Below are 25,127 nucleotides of genomic sequence, written 5' to 3' on the forward strand. Positions count from 1 at the left end.
CATTTGAATTAGGAATAGGTGATGCCAAACATGTTAGCTGGTTAGCCTCAGTGAGCAGGGCAGCACATCATGTGTTCCAGCCAACAGGCCTGCAGCAGTGTTCACATCCTCATTCTTTCTCCTCATTTGTCTTCTTTGATCATGATTTTCCAGAAAACGACAAACAGCATGTTGCATGTTCTATTCTCACAGAACCTGCCTTGAGTTCTGCATCAGATGAGTTTAAACATTGAGTGGCAGCTTGGATCACAGAGGGGTTTTACTGTTTTACCTGGTTTCTTCTTTGTTAGTGTGTATAGCTCTGCAAACCCAACAAAGAGCTTGTAAAGTAGTCATTGATGACAGCAGCAGAAAAAAAAACAATAACATTTATTGATTCATACATTATACATTTCATGATATATTAGCGATATACTATCATTGGCAAAGATACTATAATCCAATAGCATTTTTATACATAAATACAAAATCTGAGGTAGAGCCTCAAAGATTGATGATGAAAATAAATAAATGTGTTTTACATTTATGATATATTTATATATATATTCTATTTTTTACACATCACACACTTTTGAAAACATAGTTTTATAATATATCTACTCTGAATTTTGAAATCAAATGAATGTCATGGGCGACTGGAGGCACATATCTATATCCATAGGCAGCAGTGCCTCACACAGAACACACAGAAATATGACATTACTCAAGTAATTAGAAATTGAACCTATGCACCCATAGGTCACGTAATAAAGTGCCAAAAGGACACAACAGACAACATTACTGGTACCATATGAGACAGACAGCTATGCTGCGGTGTTATTTTTGAATAACATATAATATTCTACCATCAGAGAACATCTATAAGGCCAATGGTTACCTGAAAATGTTTCGTAACGTATTGGCTAACATCAAAGAACACTACATTATATGAATGGCAGTATTTCAACTTCCTATGCAGATGAAACATTCCTTTTTGTTTATTAGATTTTTTTGTTTTTACTACAACTCTAGATAAATTTCCACTTTCTTTGGTTACATTTACTGCCCAAAGTTGACTTGCAGGCTACAGGTTCTGATTTATTTTTTCATTAAACTGACAACATCATCCCTCTGTTTCTTAACTTTATGTAGAACAAAATGTTCCCTAAAGTAAGCATGCACCACCTTATACTATGGAGAGAAAAAAGATTACACATGGACATTGAGTTATAGCAACACAAACTGCACATGCAAGCTCTTTCTTTGAGAAATTTTATAAAGCAGTGTAGTTTTAACTAAACTCTACTTTTTTTCCCCCTCTTTCCTTTTCCCAAGCCGGAGGATTGGATTCCTTGTGCAATGGGAAACACGGCAGCACGAAGGGGATCAATAATCATAGTTACACCCCCGAATAAATGAAATCTTTAGTGATTCAGGGCATAAAGCTTCCCATCGTTCAACTTGCTACAATGGACTAAATGCCCAATACATCCATTATTTGCTTTATACTGCACACATTTCCTGCTCTGATTTTATATATATATATATACACATATGTATGTATATAAATATATAGAGCATTTCTCTCATTTCCAGTTAGTTCTCAAAGATCCTCTCATTACTGAGAGCTGTGTGAAGCCGAGGCGTTCCAGGAACTGTATGTAAATTCTCCTCGCTTCTTTTCTTTCAGATCTACTGCGACCAGCCATGCAAACGTCTGATTGACAGTTAAAGTGAAGTTTGATCAAACTTATACAGAGACAAACATATGCACACGAGCATAAGCAGACATACATTTTCATCACAAATAGAGCTAAATGCACGACATCTTCAAAGTAACAAAGAGCAGCGAGCAAGCTATTTAACATCAGTTATATTTGTGCTCATTAACTGATTTTGTTTTGTTTTCAACGTCTTTAATTGTATCTGTGCTATTTTCATGTCAAGGTCATGAAAAGACATGGCTTAGAGAAATAGGAAGAGAGCCTTTGTTGCTGTTATTGCATCCTCTTTAAAAAAAACACACACTGCAGTTTAGTGCCTGCAGTGTTGAAAGCATAGTTGAGCCAATCAGGAGTTTGTGAAAGCACAAAAACACACATCACATTGGTCCAAGTGTGCAAAGAACTAATTGCTCCAAAGTGGGGAGGTGATGTTTCTGTTAACGGGTTGGTCTGAATCACCCGCTGAGCTGCATTAGTGAAACAACTACAAATGACTTTTAGACCACCCGGCAAAAGGAGAGCAGCACCTCGGTAATGCTGATGATGGCAGAGCAGCGTGTCTTTAAACAGGTGCTAAATTACAGCAGTACAGAGGGAGTGAGGGCCACTGAAAGCTTTCTACTTTCTGTTCATGAAAAATGAGCTGCAGGAGAAAATGGCATCTCCTGTGTGTTACAGCACTTTTACATGTTCTGCTTCTACATTTGATTCCTGTGTTGTTTTCTTTTTGCAGAACAAACATGATAACACCTGATTTAGCACTGCACACAGCTGGCCAGTGGCAAGCGGTCCGTGTGTCCTCCAGTGGTCCTCTGGGAAAATCGTTTGGACTCGAACGCATTTTAGCATCGTGTTCGGTGAAATCAAACACAAGGGTGGCTCAACTTTTCTTTAGAACTGAATTTTCCTGCAATTACCGCGGTAGTCTGAAAGAGTATACCTGAGACCGTTTCCACGAGGACACACAGAGAAGCATGAGGGTCTGAAATGACGAGGGAGTCCAGAGCTCTACCGCAAACAACAAGAGACAGCGCACCTCTCCTGGAAGGAAACGAGGCCATTTTCTGGTCTAAATCTTCATCTGCTCACACATAGAAGCTCCTCCTACTGATGTGAGGACAAGACGACACGCAACTAGAAGACATTAGGCTCTAAGTGTACTTTGTACAAAACATAACAGCTTAGCAAGAGAAACGTGAAAAGACATTTACTCACACACACACACACACACACACACACACACACACATACACACACACACACACACACACACATGCACAATATGTCTTGCTAGCTCTGTCCTCAGCTGGAAGCTCTTTATAAATACATGTATTTATAAATATCTGACTATGTGTAATAGTTTTATATTCATATATGATTTATGACTTTACTGATGTGATGTACAATGCAAAATATTTTCACAAATGGCCTGACAAAGTCACAACACATCCAGTAATAAATAGACATCTAAAGAATATCCACACAGAGTGACCATGAGGCCTGATGTGAGACCTGAAAGGGTTAAACGGCCACGTTTTCACCCACTAAAAAGTTGGATTGACTATTCTACGAGCTCCCTGTGCTAGAAAGGTGCTTGCTTTATATTCTTGGATAGTAATACAGGAGTTTATTAAGAAGACAAAGAAGGTATCACATATGTTCTCTGGAGTAGAGAGAAAAGTTCATCCAAGCTTCTATCACGCTGCTTAAAGGCCAAAGTGGACAGAGTCAAAGTGGTAAACAGGATGCATTCGCTACTCTACTGGGACCGGAGGCACAATTTTCAAACTCATAGTCTATTTCTGACTAAGCAAAGGCGACTGAGCAGTAGTTGACATGACTATAAATATATTCTGCTAGATAGGAACTAAACATGTGCTTACGTAGTTTTCTTTTTCTTTTCTCAGAAGCTGTTGAGTTTATTTTTACGACTGATTAAATTTTGTACACTGAGAGAACCAGAATCAGATCCCAACCAAACTGCATATGTATATATTTTGATTGATAATGTATTTTTGATTTTCTGTGTCTGCTTACGCCAACACGATTCCTTATCTCTACACACAAATGTAATGCCAGACACACACACACTAACAAACAACTCCATGGGGAGCAGCTATGTCGAGTCTAATATTGCAAGTGCAGTCTGAGCTGTGTCATTTTATGACACAATTTTTCTCTTGGAATGAGTTCCCTGGGAGGGGGGAGCGGAGTAATCAGTGATCATGTGTAATGATAGCCCGTTAACCGAGTACAGAGTAGCAGCGAGGGGGCAGGCTCCACTCGGGGCAGCCACTCCTCCCTGACAGAAGACGGGAGAGAGTGAAGGAGGATGAGGAAAGCCTGCTTCCAGTTCCACTGTAGAGAGAAGAAACAGAAAAAAGGATGAAACAGAAAAAAGAGAGGGAAGAGGTGGAGGAATAGACAACCAGGAAGCAGGCATCCACCTCGCTCTGAGAATGGGTGGAAGGTGATCAGTGCTGGGACGGCTGCTACTGGTAAGAACCCAGCTGGAAATCCTTCGGTGGCAGTTTGAGACCCAGGGAGTTGGTTCCTAATGGGTCGATCATGTTCTTGTAGCGGTTCCCACGGTGCTTCATCAGGAAGGGACCCCAGTCAGGCTGAGGGGAGCAGACCAACTTCAGACGCTGAAACACAAAAACAAAGATGGTTGGATAGATGTTGGGAGGAGACTCTGGCTGTTTTTATCCTCTCATTATCTGTGATGTTCCCTCTTCACTGGTCTCAGTGGGTTGGTTATCCATCACTTTTAACCCAATTATAGGAGCTGCTTCATTTCAACATAAAAGCAGCAGCGGTGTCCCCTGGTGGGGGCCCTAGGGGGTAGTGCTCCTTTGAAATACCGTGACTTTGTCGTTATATTTAGTGACATTTCAAACCCCTCAAGTCACTCTTTTGGACAAAAGAGTAACATTTTCTGGTGTTATTGGAGATTTTCATGTGAAGACTTGGCAGCCATCCCAAAGCATTCACATACAGCCCAGTCTTCCTGCTGCAGTCAGAGCAGAAGATGGCAAGCCCTGCATGAAGCTGCATCTGTCTGATCCCTCCAGGAAAATGAACTAAACTAAAAAATGAATAGATGAACAAGTGTTATAAAATATCTCCATCAGAGTGTTTTTGGGGTAATTTTTTATCATTCCCAAAGATAAAGGAAGGGGTGTGGAATTGGCGCCTTAACAACCACTAGACTCAAGAATCAACAGAAAAAAGTAAATTTGTTCTAAAACCATAATGTAGGGTGTTTTACTCCATTTTTGTCTCTAGATGGCCAATTGGGAGATCACATCAGACAGAAACCTTAAGTAACTTTTAGGACGGCTATAACAACTTTCCATAATAAGGAGATGACATCACTGCTTCAACATGCTGTACTGTTTGAAAAAGTCTAACATTAAATGTATGTATGTATGTATGTATGCATGTATGCACATACATATGTACATACATATCATATATATATATGTATATATATATATATATATATATATATATATATATATATATATGTCGGAATAGAACTTGAGAACCCAAATGCACCAATGAGAAAAGAAGCTAAGGTGCAATCAAAATTATTTTTAACTGATGCATGTATTTTACAGGTGAAGGTTAAAAGAACAGGAAGAGTGTGCAACTGATGGAAAAGGGAAATAAAAGCACTAAGGAACTTTATATCAAATGGTTCCTGATTTGCTGACTGATTCTTAGATAACAAAAATCTTTCAGAAAACAATCAGTAGTTGAGGCTGCAGACAGCGATACGGAGGAAACAAAGACATTTGGACCAAAAGCATCAGCCTCATCATCCATTAATCAAAGTGTTTAAAAGAGACTCAGAAGACTTTCAGAAATATGTTCAATTAATCCTCAGCCTACAGCTTGCCTCTCCGTGCTAATGAGAGAAGGATGAGACTATTGATTTCCCACACCGTGTGTGTGTGTGTGTGTGTGTGTGTGTGTGCGTGCGTGCGTGCGTGCGTGCGTGTGTGCGTGTGTGTGTGTGTGTGTGTGTGTGTGTGTGTGTGTGTGTCTGTCTGTCTGTCTGTCTGTCTGTCTGTCTGTCTGTCTGTCTGTGTGAAAATATATATATACGTGACAATGTCTCGCCACAGCTTTGTGTCATTACCTCGATGAGGGTGCCGGGGGCCAGGTACATCTTAATCACAAACATGATGGGGATCCAAATAACTGAGCAAATAACCATGAGCCAGCCCATGACCATGGACCAGGTGGGATAGGTGTAGTCCTCATAGGTCATCACCTTCCACTGGTACAGACTGAGTCCCAGGATGCCCTGCACACAGAAGGTACTTTCAGTACACAACAGAATTATTTTCAGTAGTTTTCAGCAGCTTTTTAAGTCTTGAATAAACAATGTTCTTTGTCAACATCTGAGTTATATGAATTCATCAAACACTGCAGAGGGTAAAGTTGTGTAACCTCAGATAAACACTTGAAATATTTCACAATTTTGTTATTTATTCAACAACTACAATACATGTATTCCTTCACAGGAAGGTAAATGTCAGCCTAGTGTGGGTTATCTGATCATCAGCAGGTGTGAGTATCTCACTCAACTGATTTCACACAATGCCGAAGAGGAAAGACCACACTTAAACCGGCTGCAACCTTCATCCATTAAAGCTGAATCAATGGTTTTCAGACCGTTTAGCTTCTAAAACGGTAATTGACAAACTTGTGATACTAAGGGCTTCTTGGCAAAGTTAAGAAAAACACACAAAATAAACCGATTAAACAGGAACATAGTGCAAAACAAGCTCCACTATTATTCTCATATTTTAAATCAATAATGGCTACTGAGTTCATCTGTTACAACCGTTTTGGCAAAAACTGCTTCTTTGAAAAACTCGTCACCTTCATTACAGTTTAAGCACCTAGGGTGAGGTTCTGGATTTAAAAAGATTGGAAAAGTGTTTCTGTGGACTAGCTGTAAGCACATCACTCCTGTAGAAATTTTTCTGCAAACCGAGGCCATTTGGGAAGCAATGCACCACACGCGACAGCGTAACTACATATTTTACACGTGAACACACCTGAAAAGGGGAGAGAAGTTCCTTTGACTTGAAGCTTTAAGCTAAACAGCATCTCACCACTGTTTATTATCCATCAAAAAGTCCCACATGACCAAAAGCCAAAGTCTAATTAGATGATTTCTTCTGAGATATTTAATTTCTTAACAGTCCATTTCTTAAACTTTAGGTGCAAAATGTAGAATTTGACTTCAACTTATTTTAAATTTTCTGCATGAGCGTAATGAAAAACATGTTTCCTTGTGTTGTAAACAAAAGAATAGATGACAGTTGTAGTTTGTAAGGAAACTGGGTGGAATAAGGACACTGGTTTGACCTGAAAGGATGAAATTATGAAAAAGAGAAGGCTAACAGAAATGGATCTGCCTCCTGCTAAGAATCGATGAGCTGATCCCCCACAGAGAAGCTCGATGTCCAGCTGGTCCAACCCAGCTCCATTTCCCTGAAAACAGTCAATGTCGCATGGACTGTCCAGACCTTGTTTGTAGGACGTCCAAACTAGGTCTTTGCATGGTCTGCATCACATCGTCTACAGCACCGGCTTCAAATACAAACTATGATCCTGGCCGGTGTCCAGCTCTGGGTAAAACCTTTGTATTGTAATATTTATGTCTTCTGCTGCTCTGCACAGACAAATCTGTGTCAGATTACAGAACACGTGTTTATTAGAGGCAGAGGCATTAGATGGGCTTCAAACTAATAAACAATTTGGAAATTGGTTGCAGGACACCCGATATTAAACATAGCAGTAGCTTGTTTTTCATATTCCAGATGCAGATTAAAGAAGTTGACAACAAGAACTCTCTTTTAAAAAACACATTCACACATCTATAATCAACAGTGTGTGTGTGTGTGTGTGTATGTGTGTGTGTGTGTGTGTGTGTGTGTGTGTGTGTGTGTGTGTGTGTGTGTGTGTGTGTGTGTGTGTGTGTGTGTGTGTGTGTGTGTGTGTGTGTGTGTGTGTGTGTGTGTGTGTGTGTGTGTGTGTGTGTGTGTGTAAGGGAATGAGAAGAGCAAAAACAAACACCGTCAAAATTGTTGGAGTCACAAAGGCCCAGCACAGTCTCCAGAATCGGTTTGGCTGAAAACCAATCATCATTTCGATGTCCTCACAAAACCTCTGCAGACCTGAGAGGAGGAAGGAAAAGGGAAGAGAAATAAAATCAAAGAAGAAAAATGAGAGGAAGACAGAAAATAGAGACGCAGAGAGTGACCTGGGTTTAATAAGATTCCTAGAAAAAAGATCAGCAAATTTCATCCATCTGTGTGTGTGTGTGTGTGTGTGTGTGTGTGTGTGTGTGTGTGTGCGTGCGTGCGTGCGTGCACGCGTGTGTGTGTGTGAGGCGTGCGTGCATGTGTGTGTGCATGCATGCATGTGGGTATGCGTACGTGCATGTGTGTGTGTGTATGTGGGTTTATGCATGCGCGTGTGTGTGTATGTGGGTTTATGCATGTGTGTGTGTGTGTGTGTGTGTGTGTGTGTGTGTGTGTGTGTGTGTGTGTGTGTGTGTGTGTGTGTGTGTGTGTGTGTGTGTGTGTGTGTGTGTGTGTGTGTGTGTGTGCTTGTGAAGAGTTTCTGGAAAAGTGTAAGGGAGCAGATGGCTTCAATCCTCTGCTGTTATTGATGAGTAACAGTGAGTGGCATGAAGAAGCAGAGTCACACAATCATTTCAATAAGTCACCTGTACTGATGCCGGGACAGGCTGGAGAAAGGCTGCATGCCGACACACACCTGAGCCCTGGACTGGTGTACGTTTGACTTGTGTGTTACAACAGCGGCCCCTGGTGGTTAAGTAGGGCATACTTGTGCTGCAGCCAATTGGTTAAGATACTAAAATCCATCTGTGAAGATTTTAGTGTCATTTCTAACCTCTGTTACTTTGATTTCAACACTTTCAGTTTTGATGTGAGCTTTGAGATCATAAAATAATCCCCAGAGATTGTATTTAGCATAAATCAATATTGTCTAATAAACAGCGACACATAAAAAAAGTGCTCTATTTTATTCAGTACAAAAAAATAATTTGAATCTGTACATTTTCAGTGAATGCACTGACTTCAGAAAGGTTACAATAAAATAAAAAAACATAGAATGTGTGTCATTTTCGAGAGATAGATCAATACTGTTACTGTTCAAACAGATGACCTCATAACACGTCACAACAGGGCCGGACACCAAGTGTCCTAAAATAACTCAAATGCCCTATTTTATAGGTTCATGTACATGCTATTTAATAACCTCTATGTTTGTTGATCTCCAGCTTCTTTTCATGTTAGTGTTTCTCTCATTCATGTATATTTCTGAGCTCCATTCTTTTTTTTTTTTTACTTTGTTCTGATTTTTATTTATTATCATTCTTTTTTTAAATCACCCAGTAATTATCATTTGGAAAGGCGCTATAAAAAAGTTTCTTCTTCCTATTCCTTTTATAAATTTTACATTTTAACATGAAAATAATTCATGTGAAAGTTGCAGGAACATCCAGCCAGAAGTGCTACAGTAGCGCCACAAGTCAGTTTAACAATAACTAAGCACAGCCTCTGAAACCGTCTATCAGGGGTGCCCAATCCTGGTCCTGGAGGGCCGGTATCCAGCAGGTTTTAGTTTTAACTAGGGATGCACCGATCAGGTTTTTTGCTGCCGATCACCGATACCGATATCAAAGAATGCTGATCACTGATACCGATCACGTGGATTGGCCAGATATTTTCTACAACATTATAATGAGTGGTACAAACTACATAATCTGGGAATAAAGGAAATGTAACCTAATCTAAAATGGTCGATCGGTCTGCTTTGATCTATTTTGAAAACTCTGATCAAAACCGATAGGGGCGCTATCGGCCGATTGGGATCAAATGCCGATCCATCGGTGCATCCCTAGTTTTAACTCTGCTTCAACACACCTGATTTCAATCAACAGGTGATTAGCAGGCTTCTGCAGAGCTCGGTGAGCTGCTGCACAGGTGATTCAACCAGTGAATCAAGTGTGTTGGAGCAGAGAAACCACTAAAATGTGCTTGATACCAGCCCTCCAGGACCAGGATTGGGCACCCTTGGTCTAGGTACTTCTTCATGCTCTGCAATAGACATCTGTTTGTGAGCAGGTGTCTAATGCTATTGGCTAATGCTGAGTGGCGCTCAAATCAAAACGCATCCCACGATGTAAACCTTACTTACGTATATCTGGATACAACAACCCCTACATTAGAGGCTCCCAGTGGTTTTTGAGCCACCAGGCTTGCCGCTGAAGCCTTGAGATCACACAACGTCGTACTCACCGTAGAGGTAGGAGATGCCAACCAACTCAAAGATAGCGATGATGACCAAAGAATATGAGGCTGCGTATGTGTCCACCAGCTGCAGCATGTACATCCCACTCTAGAACACAAACAAAGCACGCGTTAACCAGAACCGAGACCAGTTCCGTTTCTAATCACTATCTCTCTTCTGTTTAGATTTCCAGATGAATAGAGAACATTTTCATTTAAAGACAGGATTTCATTTTTTCTTGAAAACTGAATATTGATCCATTCAGTGAGCGTGCTTACTAGCCTTTGTTTTACATGCAGACTGGCTGGTTTTGTTTGTGTACCTCTGTTATCATGGGAAAGCCCAGGATGAAGAAGGCGATGCAGCAGACCAGAGTGAAGATGGGTTTGTGTTTCCTCAGGTATTTGGGGAACTCATCTGACACAGATGTTACGATGGTCTCAATGGTGGCAAACTGGGTGGGAGAGGAGCGGGAGGAAGAAGGAAGAAATACAAAGAGACGGGAGAGAAATTAGAAGAGCACACATCATTGCTGATCATGTTGGCTGTTTCACGCTAACGCTGAACTAACAGCCTGCAAGGTTACATCATTTCAATCCGAGCAGCTGCTGCTGTCAACAATTCAGCAGCCAGTGTTGTGGAACACTGATCTCTGGTTTGTCCACCAAAAACTTGCAGTAATTTAATTTGCAGTAGTTTTAGTTTTTCTGGGCAGAGAGAACAGAAAGAAAAGAGAAATGCATTTTAAATGGAAGAGACGTGCCGGGGGGGGGGAGCCAGAAAATGGAGGACAGAACCTCGATGAGAACAGATGAATAAATAAATAAACAGGCACATTTAGAGGGGCTGGTGTCATGTCGGCATATGCGTGAGAACAGAGCAGAAATGCTCCAACGCCGAGCTAAATCTGCCACTTCCCGATTCGTCTCCTGCCTCCTGAGCTCCCAAAACTAATTTCCTGTCAACATCCCAAGCCTATTACTGCCGAGTTGCTTCCTACAACAAAGCCTCCGGCTCTCTCCTCTGAGCTGCTGCTGCCAAGGCAAGAGAACATCATCATTTAGTCTTACTGTTGACTTGTGTCTTAATGCGCCGCTGCGCCCTCTGCTCCTCAGCTCAGCCCGGATGCACTAACAGCCATCGCTGCATTATGTGGGATTGTTTATTCAGGATCATAACGGGAGCTGCTCGGGACTTTAACTATGTACACAAGAACAAATGTTTACTAATTGAAGCTAAATCAGATGAACTGGTGTGGTAATGGACACCATAAATCCAGGTGTACAAAAAAAAAAAACAACACCACCATTTTAGAAGGATTTGCTGCCTCCTTTGTGTCTACAGACACACCACCATCATGGTACAGAGAAAACAGCAAAAGATCCTGATAACAGATATAACAGCGATGTGAACTTTGAACTCTCATAATTAATATTTAACTTGTACTTGTCACCAGATGTGTAGTTTATTGTACAAGCCTGGATTTGCAGGGATGCTGGAGTTTTATGAGATGTGGGCCATTTGGTTTTATTTAAAAACCAAAGTTTAAACAAAATATCTAAATGTCAACACCATGGACTTGTATATGATGCCTGATTAAAATAAATGAAGGAAACAAGAATCGGACTGTTTGGTCATTAACTCAAATACAAATTTGCTTTTATTTTATTTTTTAACTAAATTAAGAAAAGCTAGACTTACTTAACAAAATGTACTGAAACATTTTAAAAGAAGATGTGAAATGTATAAGAAAATAATGCAGAAGCAGCAGTTTGACATGTTTGGATAAATGCTGTTACGCGGCTACGTGTCCACTCATCTTCAGCCTGTTATAGTCAATCCTATTTTAGAAAAACTAAAGGACATCCTCTTTTAAACTAAGTGACATTTTATGATGGTTAGATTCGCTTTATTGTCGTCCCCAAACTTTCTGATGAACTTGGTTCCACTGATCGCTCCGCCTCCGTCTGTTCAGCTGCCTGCAGAGCTGCAGCTCTTCAGCAGACAGCCCCAGCAGGTAGCTGAATGGGTAATTACGTTAATTGGGTCAATGACTGCAGTGTTTACACATCACTTCATGTTGCCACCAAAAGTTGAGTGTTTACATTAGAGAAAATAAAATCATCCATGTGTCTGACAAAGATTTTAAGTTTGAAATTGAGCGTCAGAGCAGAAACGCTCCAGCTGAAAACAGAATTAATGTTTCTTACAGTAAAGTAAATGGTGACACTTTTGTTCTTCAATGACTATAGCGGTAGAATTGTGAAGTGAAATATTTTGTTGTTAAAAATCAAACATTTTATCTTTTTTTTCACCCACTAACTTGTCGTGTTGCTGCAAAGTTCAAAGGGCAACATGTGAATGTTGCTAGTTGCACGTTTTTGTTGTTTCCTGGAATAACTAATCATTTCTCTTTATAAAGAAAAGAAAGGAAGAAATTGGGAATTAAATGATTTCATTTGAGTAGTTGCCTTCTTGACAGGATCTTCCCCCATTTGGCCAAAAGAATAATAATTCTGGAAATCAGATCCTGAGAAGAAGGCTGAAATGACTCTCAGGCCCAATACCAATACTTGCACTGTGCCCTACAGTCTTCTGTGAAGTGCACTTGGAGGAAGTGCGCTGTTAGGCTTCGAGTGTGTGGTACACAAATGTGCAAATAATTGTTGACTTAGGACAGGGAGCGTTGCGTTATCGACCGCAACGCGTGCCGGGATGCTGGTCGCTGTGCTACTTAAAAAAAACTTTATTAACTACTTTCAAACAAACAACTATTTGAAAAATAACATTAATTGCTGCTTTGTCTAAAACATTCATAGCATCGATTAGTCGTTTTAAAAGTAACTATTTACATTTGAAAATACATATTTTCAGAAAAAGAACTTGAGCCTTTTCCCCTGCAGCATGGATTGTGGGAGGAAATACCATTTGTCCAAGTCGGCATGGATGTGGACTTAGCTGAAGTAAGGATCAAGGGGGCAAAGGGGACGTGATCAACTTCTGCACATGAGGATCGGGACACCCAACACAGGTGGGCCTTAGTGGTTCAAAACACCAACAGCGGGGGTGGGGTCGGGGATACGATGCACTCAGAACACTGTTCTCCCAAATCTCTTAAATCTGCTTTCCATATTTAAAATATTCCAGTCTGTTGTGTTGGTTTTTATGTGTTTTTTATTCATTTCAAACACAGGTGAACTACAAGTGCAAAGAAATAACAGAGAAAAAGCAACAGTTACCATGGTGTCAAGTCCCAGAGTGAGGAGCATGAGGAAGAAGATGATTGCCCAGAAAGGAGACAGAGGAAGTCTGGTCAGAGCCTCTGGATACACTACAAATGCTATTCCTGGACCTGGAACACACACACACACACACACACACACACACACACACACACACACACACACAGTTATATACAAATGAAATACTTCTGTTGTACTTGTTTTTTATTTGTTTGGCAGATGCTTTTATCCAAAGCGATATGCAATAGTGGGGGAAACCGGAGTACCCGGAGAAAACCCACACATGCATGGGAGAGCATGCAACTCCACACAGAAAGGCCGCAGCCGGGTTTTGAACCTGCAACCTTCTTGCTGCGAGGCAACATTGCTAAAAACCGCGCCACCATGCAGCCCACTTGTGATTGTAACCACCCAGGCATTCCTGTAATACTCTAAATGGCTCTTGATCAGCTCTTCAGTCTTTCCGAAGGTCTTTGTTTAGATGTGTTTGTAAGAGAAGCTTTGATCGTTTACTGTAAGAAATGTTTTCAGCTGATAATGATTTCAGTGTATATTTCATCAAGTCAGCCAAAGATTTAATTCTCACAGTTTTTTGAATAAGTTCTCAAGATCCACCTTTAATTTTTGTTAAGTTGGCTCTTTAGGAGCTTTTTTGTGTCTGAATGCATCAGTCAGAGTCCAGTTGCTCTTGCAAAAACCTTCTCTTGAAGTGATCAGGCGCAATCACAACCACTGTAACACATCACAAAAAGGTCTGGCTGCTTGGAAGCAAAAACAAGGATACGACTGAAGACATTCACATTGTCTCAAGAGCAGCATGGGTTTATCTTACCCTCATCTGCCACCTTCTCTATGGGCACCTTCAACTCCTGAGCCATGAAACCAATGACCGAGAAGATGACAAACCCAGCAAATATACTGGTAGCACTGTTTGTGCAAGTCACTATGATGGTATCCCTGCAGGGAGAAAAAGCAAAGAGGGGGTGAGAGAGTGTACGTGAGCAAAGAGAGTCTGTGCTAATGAGACATTAATGCATAACATAGTTAATGCTTTCCTGGCTAAATGGCTCAATAGTGTCCCCTGGTGGGAAGATTAGAAAATTGTTCTTTTGTGTGCAGTATTTATTTATTAAGTAGCAGATAAATATAAAAAAGTGAATACATTCCAATAAGAAATATTGAGAGTAGCTACAAGCCTCTGAAATGTGATGTTCCATTTAGCACAGAGGGAAACCTCCAACTACATTCATACATTTGAAAAATGTAGATGAAAGAAACTGAAGTATGGCTGCAAAAGATTACATTTATTTCAGACATGTCTACCAGACATACAGATACAGCATCAAGCATCTGTGGTGACAGGTTAAATATGTCTGACAAAAGCATAGTTTACCTTTTAAGTGTTTACCTGTAGCAGTTATTGTGGAACTTGTTGTAGGAGGAGAGCGTGATGAGACCTCCCCATGCAGCAGAGAGCGAGAAAAAAATCTGTGTGGCTGCATCTTTCCACACCTGAGGGAGAGGAAGAGACGGGTAAAAGAGGAGCGGTGAGAGAGCATAAACAAAACAGACTTACATTTTTCTTTATGAGTATCACAAGTAGCATTACATACCTTTGCATCATTAAGTTTCTCCCATTTTGGGGTGATGAAGTAAAGGATGCCATCAGCAGCACCAGGGAGGGTTACTCCCCTGATCAGAAGGATCACCAGAACCACATAAGGGAATGTGGCTGTAAAATAAACCACCTGAGAAAAGAAATGAACAGAAAGATGTGAGTCAGGAAAAAAAATCATGTGTGGTAAATGAAAAACAGCTAAAATAACCAGATAAACAAAGACTCTTGATTCAGTTTGTTCTTATTTTTGTGTTTCAGCTTTAGGAAGAAAGTAGGCTTGTGGCACTTCTAAACTCTTACAATAATTTGGAACACATATAATCTGTGAACTTTGACCTGACCAGTTTAAGAAATCTAGAATGACCTTTTTCCAAGAAGAAATAAAATGTTTAATTTACTTAAGTTATGTCACAAGTGTGCTTAAAGAGCAAGTCACCCCCAAATCAACTTTTTTTTCTGATAAACTATATAAATGAGTGTCTAATCGTGCTGCAGAAACCTGTAGTCAGGAGTTTTGCACTTTAGTGCATCTTAGTTAAAATTTTGCTATTCTGCCTAAAACTGTCAGTGTTGTGCCGTCTTCAGGTAAAAACTCTGCACTACATTTGAATTGAAATCTGCCATCGCTATTGGCTAAGAGGCACACTATGGCCCAATCTTAATACTCGCACTTGCACCCTTGTGCCCTTCATTTGCACGTTCCTGGCCAGGGGTGTGAGTGCGTACGGTGTCCCGATTCTCAAGTGTGGAAATTGACCACGCCCCCATTGCACTCTCAATCTGCACTTCACCCAAGTCTGCAGCGATGCGGACCTCGGGCAAGGGTATTACCCACAAGTCATTGCTGCGGGAGAAAAGGCTCAAGTTCCTTTTCTGAAAATATGTATTTTCTAATGAAATTAGTTCGTTTTAGGATGATTATTTGATGCTCTGAATGTTTTAGACAAAGCAGCAATGAAGTTAAATTTATTTCAAATAATTGCTTTTTTGTTTGTTTGAAAGTTGTTAATAAAGGTTTTTGAAAAAAGTTTCACTGCAACCAGCATCCCGGCATGCGTTGCGATCGATGACGCAATGCTCCCCGTCTCAATTCCGCAACTAATTGCACATTTGTGTTCTACTCACTTGAACCCTACAGCGCACTTTCTCCAAGTGCACTTTGCTGAAGACCACAGGGCGCAGTGCGAGTATTGAGATTGGGCCTATGACGTTAGCTGGTATATTATGATGTCACAGTGTGTGTGTGTGTGTGTGTGTGTGTGTGTGTGTGTGTGTGTGTGTGTGTGTGTGTGTGTGTGTGTGTGTGTGTGTGTGTGTGTGTGTGTGTGTGTGTGTGTGTGTGTGTGTGTGTGTTAGCGGTTCCGTCCTCTCTGTCTGCCAGGCAGACTCAGGCAGGAAGTGGGAGCTGAATAAGACTCTGGTAGGGGGTGACTTGCTCTTTAAATGTTAAATAAATTCACCATTCCATGTCTTAGAGTGTATGGTGAAGGCAGCCATTTCTCTGGATTAAGAGAAAGGTGGACCATGTGTTCTTGCTCCTAATGTTGAATCGGTGTTTGTGAGAAGCTGATTTTTTTAGTTCCAGTGTTCTGAGATATTTTCGCATTATTTTTTCAGGTTATCACTTTTACATTTGCTGTAAACAGATGATTTCTAATCTAGATGACGATTCATCTCTTTCCTTTTGGGATTTAGTATTGTACAATGTTAATTTCATCCAATTATAAAAGTTTTTGTCATTTTTATTCATTTTGCTTGTTTGATGTAAAGCAAAAAATGATTCTCTGAAACAGACTTTAATCCACCATAGATGTTTTGTTCTTCTGATGTATATGCTGTAATAAATACATCAAAACGTAGAAAAAATAAAATAAAATAAAGAAGTTGAATAACTTTCAATATATGCATGGATACTATGTCACTTGGGGTTTTCAAACTTGAATATTTGAGTCGAGAAACAATTTTGTGGATGTTTGAAATGGGTTGGGACACCAGTTTCACTGCGGGTCCTTAAGGGTTAAAATAAACAAGAAAGTGTTTATTGTAATACATGTATATGATTTGCTAAGCATAAAAATATAGGCACCCCACTCCGGTTGTTCTGGCTGTGTTGTATGTTTACATCCACTAGAGGGCAACGCACTTCAAGAATTTTATTTTGTAATGTTTCATGTTACTGCTGTTTATCTGACTGAAGTTTTTTCAGGTGGCAAAATAACCTTTTAATGGCCAAATCAAGAAAAAGCATTGAACATCCCAAATCACAGAACATTTAGAGAAACAATAACAATCATTGGAAACTTTTTATTCTAACAGTGTAGTTTCCAGATGTTTTTTTTTTTTGTTTGTTTCTTTGTTTGCTTTACTCAAAGGTTGTTGTTTGTTTGTTCATCAGTAGCATTCAGTTTAATAAAATGTTTGGAAGAAGAGGTGCTCTACCACAACGGCTCCCAGTCCTTTAGCGCAGTGGTTCCTAATCTGGGGGTCCCGACCCCCACAAGGGGGCGCCAAAGCCTCTCAGTGGGTCGCCAGGACCTCTCCACTTTAAGGGGTTAAAACTTGATTTATTACTTGTTTATAGCCTACATTTTGCTCACATTTTTTTTTTCATGAGTGAAAAGTTTACCGATATTAAGACAGGAAGTAATTAGTACAGAAAAAGTAACACACTTTTAAGAACATTTTGCTCAGCTCACTGTTTTATTTTCAAGTGTCAAAAGTTCATTAAAGATAGGACTGGTTGATTAATCACAGCCTTTACAGTAAATAATCCAGTATTAACAGTAATACACACATTTAAGCACATTTTGCTCAGTGTATTTTTTATGTGTCAAACGTTTATTGAAAGGAATGATTGATTTATCCGTGTTTACAAGAAACAATGTGTTCAGAAAAGTAATACAAACTGTCAAGCACATTATGCTCTGTTTGGTTTTGTTAATGACTTTGTTCTGTACTGGAGCCTACTATTACTGTTATCTATGGAATCAAAGCATGTTAAAATGTGCTTGAACAATTTTATCATTTCTTAATACTGTTTGTACGGGAAGAGAGAATGGGAGGGGGTCGTCAAAAATTTTACTGGTAAAAAACGGGGTCCCTTGGGAAAAAGGTTGGGAACCACTGCTTTAGCGCATCGGGGTAGGATCCAGTATTTTATTTTGAAAAATAACTAAATATATTTATACTCAAGTGTAATAATATAGAAATAAGGTTTATAATAATTAATCAAAGTGTGATTTAATTTTTAAAAATTCTTTAAATTACTATAGATTATTGTCATTTACTAGAGCTGTCACTACTTTTAACTGCACTGTAGTTTTTAGCCAAAGCCTTTGCTGCTAAACACAGAGATCGTTAGCTGTCTTTTGTCTTGTTACCTTTCCTGATGACTTGATTCCTTTGGCTAAGGAAGCATAAACAATGAGCCAGGCCAAGAACAGACAACCTGCTAGAGGCCAGCGGAGGTCTCCTGGGTATTCAATCCCTTTGGAAATGTGTAACACATTGTACCTGCAGGTGTGAGGTGAGAAGTTAAACTCAGCAACGAAAAGGTCACACAGCGTACTATATGTATTAAATCTGGGTGCAGACTACATCTGTATTATTTGAAGCAAATTTCATATTCATATATTGTTCATGAAAAAATATATATTCATCCAAATACTTTGTAATACTTCAAACATAAATGGTTGATGATACATCTAAAAAATTATTTGTTTCTTTTTTAGAACATTATTTGCAAAATAAACATTTTCTATGCGAAGGATAACTAATGGATATTTTAAACCCATAAATAGATATGTAGTCATGTAGAGTTCACTGGTTAAATGGAATGAATGGGATCAACTGATGATGGACCTTTCAGACTCACTTGAAGTATTCCTCACTCGGGCTGACGTAGGTCTTGTTGCCATCCACGGTCATGTTCAACAGCTTAGTCAGGTTTCCCACAGCGTTTGCAGACAGGCAGAAAGAGGAATTCTTGATGGCAATGGGGTTTCTGTCCCGCAGTATGCACGAGTCTGTTCCAATCAGAGACCAACACATATGAACGAGAGACTGGCAGAAGGACAACAATTTCCTGTTCGCTCAGGTTTTGCATAGAGTAGAACAGATGGGTGGGATTTATTTAAAAAAAAAGGGGGGGGGGCAGCAGCGAAACATTTAAGGCACCTTACTTATAGTGCAATGATGCACAGATGGACGTTGAGAGGTAAACACTGTTTTTATGTTTTCTATTCTGCCTTTAAATTGATGCTATTTTCAATCCCTGCAACAAGTCCATGACTGGAAATGACTTATTACGCTGCACACACTCAACAAAACATTTTCTGTAAAAAAAAAAAATTAGGTTGACTAACTCTTGCAGAAAAATCATATTTACATTATCATACAAAAAATCACTTTACAGATGTTTTGCATGTTTATTTTTCAGATCTATAGGGCATTACGCATAATTCACTTTAACTTGTGTACAGAAACTGTTCATAAAACTAAACAGAAAAACGTTGTTATTGAACTTGGTGTTCACGTTGCAGCCAGCAGGGGTCAGTGTGGGGCACACTGCGGCACTGCAGCAGCTCGTCTGTACAGTAAATTTGTCAAGCAAGCAGTTTTTGTGCTGATTTCACACAAACGCTGAAGGCGAATTTTTCCCCAAATGAACGAATTTAGATATTTTTTTCGACGCATGATGACGTGAAACGATCCTGTTTAGATTTGATGATTTGATTAAAGAAAATCGCATTGAAATGTTTTATTATTATTATTTTTAAACCCCCCTGCAGAGCGCTTCGGCTGATCCCTGCAGATTTAAATTATAACAAACAGATTTTAAGAGACATTAAAACTCAAAAAAATGATCAGATTTTTAAACAGAAAGCTGTGAACTTGGAGCTGCATCTTGTGGCGAGGGAGGCCGAAGGAGTCGGTGTGATTACGGCCTGAGTCATTAAATTAATTCCTCAGATAAATGATCTGCTCTGATGGAGAAACACTGCAGAGATCGCAGGTCAGGATTCATTTTACTGCAGGACACAGCTGAGGGAGTCATGACGCATTGCGCATTGTGGGGAGTGGGGGGTTTTGGTGTGCGTGTGTGTAAGTGCGTGAAGAGGTGTGAGCCTTACCTAACAGAAGCATGTCTTTGTCCTTACATTCCACCGTGTTCCACTCATTCCTACAGTTAGCCCATGGCAGTGAGCCCTTCAACGAAGCGAACAGGTAGTACAGTGTCCAGCACATAATAATATTATAGTATATGGCTATCAAGACAGATATTATCAACATGGCAATCCCGCAACCTAAAATAAATAAATGAGACGAAATATATAAATTACTCCTAATGGAAGTGGAGAAGTTGTGATCATGAAAAAAATGCTTTATTTTTATAAGATGCAGGGTTGCTGTAGTTGTGTGTGCGTACCTTGCAAGGCCGGAATGCATTTCCAAACGGACACGGGGCCCTGGCTGGCGAACTGGCCCAGGGAAACCTCCAGCAGAAAGATTGGGATCCCTGCGATTCCCAACATGGTCAGATAAGGAATCAGAAAAGCACCTGGAGGGAAGGAAGCACACAGCAGGCTGAAGAGCGTGCGCCAAGTGCCCGGATGTCTTCAAAAAACTCATTTAACAAAAACAAAATTAGGATAGATCATTTAATGATTAAAATGATCATGTATCAGATAGATTTTTTTGTTTGCTTGACAAACTATATAATGTTGCCGTGATTTTTGTATTAAAACATAATTGTTATAATACTATTTGACATAAAATCTGTTTATTATGTTTATTTTCTTAAGTGAAAGAAAATCAATGCTCAAACTTTTTGTGCAGTTTTTACGTGAAGGCCTTCAAGCATATTGCAGACTGAAATAATACATTTAAACATTTAAAGAGGCAAATAAATAAATAAAGTTCTAACTAACTTCAGTTCAAGTAAATGCTTTTATCTCTCTCCTTTTTTAATTTTAAATCAAATCTTACCTCCCCCGTTTTGGAAGGCAAGATAAGGGAACCTCCACACGTTTCCAAGTCCCACCGCGTAGCCAACCATGGACAGAATAAAATCCAGTTTATTGGACCAGTTTCCTCTGGCCTTATTCTCATCTCCCCCATCATCCTCATCGTCCTCCTGAGAGGAAATATTTATACATTCAACCCCAGAAAGGAAAGCGAGAGAGAAAATACAAGTTCAGAAGTAACTTCTGGAATTCTGGTTCAAAAGCCTGGACTTGGAGCATTTGGATTTTTGTAGGAATTTTCAAATTTGATTGGATTTCTCATGAATATATGTAACAATCACATCTAAAATTTCTAAAACGCACTATAATAAATATAAAACGCATTAATTATGTCCTAAACGATGTATTACAATTATATTATTTGGTCATAAGTTAATTATTGTGGGTTTTTTTTTTCAATCAGGTGCACATTAATCTTTGTTTTATTTTAATTTTCATCCATTGAAAAGTTGCTTTTAAGAATGTTCAGAATAAGAATTAGTTACTGAATCAATAATAAATGCTGCCACGATGCTCCACTCACTCTACAGGTTTACTATTGCAATGAGACATAAATATCTAGGAACAGACTTTAAAACCTCTGAAACCCTAACAATAAAAATAAGTCATTATACAAAAACAGCAACGACTGGATGGTAAATATAGATCATAGCTGATATTTATATTAGTTACAACAATGCTGCGCAAGAGACTGTGTGTATGCGTGCGCGTGACTGTGTGATGGGGGATGTCCTCGCGCAGATCCGAAACAATCCGCAGCCTCGTGCCTATCAGGCGGGAAACACCTGGGGCATACCAAGGAGCGGGGAAGACAGAGAATACCGCGAGAATTTGACTCTATCTAAAAATGGAATCAGTTCGCTCTGACTTTTGTTCTTCGGACAAGATGCATCGATTAAACATCGGTGATTTTTAGCTGACGTAAGCCGGATTTAAAGTTTGGGCGCAGCAGACATCAGATGATGCAGAGAAGCTGCGCAGTAATCAGTTCATCTGCACCACATGATTATCCCAACGCAAGATTTTACGTTTGTATTGGACCTTGATCATTACGAAAGCTAATATTCTGCAAGTGGTTCCAGTGGACTGAAGACTGGACTCATAATAATCCCTGACCAGTTCAACCCTGGAATTATAAATTATTTATCTTATCGTGGCGCAGATAATCAAGTCAAACGAATTCAGTGATTGAATTTGAACTAAAGACAAAACGACACGTCTCAAAAACAATATTTTAAGAAACACGTAAAGCTCCACATATTCTGAATCAAAGGACCTGCTCCGCGTCCATCACCGCACCTGCCTCCAGCCGCGCTCCATTAGGCTCACTTACCCCCGCCACCGTTCCAGGCTGAACAGACGTGTTCCCATCTGTTCCCAGTATGATGGTGGTTTGACTCATGGTCGTCCAGTTGCTCGTGGTGTTGTTTTGCTCCGCGGTGGCCCGGAGCGGGTCGCTGTTCAGTGCGGACCCCCCTCGGGCCGAACCCACGGATTCCTTCCTTAAGGCTGAGCTGACTGCTGCTGATCCAGGAACGGGCGGGGCGGTGCTTTTAAACGTCCCATACTCTTTATTGGTGTCCGGTTCTCCCGGTTTATTTTCCGTGGGACAAAAAGTTTTGCTCTCGTTGCAGGGAGGCGGCTGAGGCGCCGGGTGGTGGTGAGGGGCGGGCGGTGGGCACGCAACCGTGTTGTCCGGTTTGTTTGACAAAAGTCCGGATCCTTCTTGCTGCAGGTGCTGCACCGGGATGTAGCCGGTGGTCGGTTGCTTGGCCATGTCTCTGTACTCAGTAGAATCCTGGAACGTGAAAGTGACAGATCAGCTAGCGGAAAGGCGACGGAACGGTGCTGCCGCTCATCTCCGTCCTGGGACTAAACACCACGCAGCTCACTTTCTGTTGATTTTCTGCCTTTGCTTTTTAGTTCAGTGTTAACTCAGCGTCCACTGGAGGGTGTGTGTTGCTGAATGGATGCAGAGAATATCGGTGTGCGTGTGTGTGCATGTGGATGGGGAGGAGGAGGGGTTGCTTTGCTTCTCCATTTCTCGCTTTCTGCAAGATTCTTTAATTTTACGCCCCATTTCACCCTCATGTCATTCAGCCACACACATCCACCAATTTTATGGGCAATAGACAAGCTGCTGCCGGTCGCACGAAGCTTTGCTCTCCCTGCAGGCAAAGCGAGCTCACCGGCGTTACAGCAGTGAGCGGACCCGGGGCGGCAGATTTCAAAACGACTCTCATTTTTTTTGGAAAGGGGGGGGGGGGGGGGGGGGCAAACTGGGAAATCCACCACGTTTAAAAAAAGTTAGGTTTACTGACTGAATAGTGTTTATCTGTGTTCTTAATTAGTGGGTCACATCACCAACGTCTTCCTTCCTTTATTTATTTATTTTTTAAACTTCATATAATAAAATAGGAAACAAGTATGGGAAAACATCTAGATCTCACATTTAAAAACCCAGAACATGAGCTGTAACTAAAGAAATCAGGATCACTGGAGCGCAACCTACAGAATAATGAAGAAATGTTCATTTAAATTAGAAACAACTTCAGGACCACGGACAGCGCAACTAGCCCAGCGTCTATAAAGGGTTTTAAAAAGTACCAGAACAACATGAGAACAGACCATAAACATCCGCTGTGATAAATAAAGCTGCAGGTGAGATGCTGATAAATTGTTTCTTACCATGGTTTGCAGATCTGAGCAGGTAGACTGAGAACAGCTGTAAACCCACGAGGAGAAGGACTGGAAACCAACTGGTTAGAGCCGCGCAAAGCAGCAAGTGTAAAGCTCTTCTAGCTCAGAGGGACAGGACTGGAGTTTGCGTCAGTGCAGAGCAAGGTGCCCTTCGCGTGACATTTTCTTGATAATAGGAGTTTGATAAATCATTGGCCTTGGATTCGGAATTTTAAGGGGGCTAGCGGAGTCAAGATGACGGGGGCGCGTCTGTGCGTGCGTGAGCTGTATATGTCTCCTGATTACGCACGTTGCATGCGTGAGCGCTGGGCGAATATTTCCAAAACTGATTAATTCGCCAGTCCTGAGAGATGTGGATCTCTCTCTCTCTCTCTCTCTCTCTCTCTCTCTCTCTCTCTCTCTCTCTCTCTCTCTCTCTCTCTCTCTCTCTCTCTCTCTCTCTCTCTCTCTCTCTCTCACACACACACACACACACATACACACACACGCACGCACGCGCGCACACACACAGGGGATTTTGATTTTGATTGGAGAAGGTTTAATAACAAGAGTACACGTGTTTACACTGTGCCGAGGGTCTCTGGTGTACCTGTACCTCTAACAAAAAGAATACTTTTATGGATGAACTTACACAGTTTGGCGTGAGCTGTGTTCGGTTATTACAGACGAAACCAAGTATTTTATTATGTTTTATTAAATAACATATATAATGGGTTATTTTAATTTTAAAGGAAACTTAAGGGTTAAATACAACACACAGCTGGAGGGGATGAGCTAAAATGATACGAAGTTGCTATAAATAGTTGCTCTTTTCTTTTTTAACGCTCGGCGGGTTTTACGCACAGCGCGCTGCAGGCTGCGCGCGTCATCCAATAAAGGCATCGATCAACCCCTTACTTTTCCCTTTTTTAAAAATGGGTGTTGCAGAGTTACTCATTTGTTACAGTCTTACGCAAGAAGGAGTTTATAACGCAGTCATCTCACGTGGAGCTAAAATCACTGGAGCCTCCACTGGAAGCAAATGAACGGGAGATGAAGGGCCACATTACTTTCTAAAACACTGCATTGCGCATTACGCCAGCATCAGTGTACACGGATGACTGAAACGAAAGTGTGCTTCTGGTGTTTGCAGCTTACGTTAAAACAAAAACAGGAGCCTCGTTAGGCCTCAGTTTAAACCCTGCAGAGACAAAAAACACACACAGGCTAAACGGGAATTCTATTTCACACAAATATTTATTTAATAATGATACTTTTTCTTGAGTCATGTGATTAAGTATAACATCTATTTTTGCACAACCAGCTAATAACTTCAGGCGTGTGTGCGTTAGTGGTTTGCTACAAAACTGCAGCAACACCAAACAACCACTTTATAATAACGTTCAATGGGAAATTGAATACAAACGTTAATATGGTTGTTTGTTCGAATCATGAACTGGAATTGAAACATTGAAAAAGAGGACAGAAACGGGACATTTACTATAATAAAAAC

The 25,127-nt window shown here is 40.5% G+C and overlaps 1 protein-coding gene across 1 annotated transcript; it reads right to left on the reverse strand.

Annotated features, from left to right (window-relative positions):
• Positions 1–350: 350 nt before the first annotated feature.
• slc6a5 (solute carrier family 6 member 5) lies at positions 351–25,127 on the reverse strand. The gene is made up of 17 exons (XM_015953704.3): positions 23,624–25,127; positions 22,269–22,733; positions 20,898–21,045; positions 20,338–20,469; positions 20,042–20,215; positions 18,784–18,934; positions 18,290–18,422; positions 14,905–15,039; positions 14,700–14,803; positions 14,124–14,248; positions 13,289–13,401; positions 10,372–10,503; positions 10,058–10,157; positions 7,803–7,903; positions 5,851–6,018; positions 4,151–4,351; positions 351–4,061 (listed from the first exon to the last, which is right to left on the reverse strand). Exons 1-16 carry the CDS (start codon positions 23,624–23,626, stop codon positions 4,196–4,198), a joined length of 2,340 nt encoding a protein of 779 aa, XP_015809190.1. The 5' UTR covers positions 23,627–25,127; the 3' UTR covers positions 351–4,061; positions 4,151–4,195.

This window comes from Nothobranchius furzeri, chromosome 9 (genome assembly GCF_043380555.1).
Source record: "Nothobranchius furzeri strain GRZ-AD chromosome 9, NfurGRZ-RIMD1, whole genome shotgun sequence".
Classification (NCBI taxonomy): Eukaryota; Metazoa; Chordata; class Actinopteri; order Cyprinodontiformes; family Nothobranchiidae; genus Nothobranchius; species Nothobranchius furzeri.

What these genes read in the sequence shown, in the direction of transcription:
- slc6a5 (XM_015953704.3), bottom strand. An exon ending in GAATCAAGTCATCAGGAAAG is followed by an intron (nt 15,040 to 18,289) that starts GTAACAAGACAA and finishes TTCTTTTCTCAG; the next exon opens with GTGGTTTATTTTACAGCCAC. An exon ending in TGGCATCTCCTACCTCTACG is followed by an intron (nt 7,904 to 10,057) that starts GTGAGTACGACG and finishes TCCTCCTCTCAG; the next exon opens with GTCTGCAGAGGTTTTGTGAG.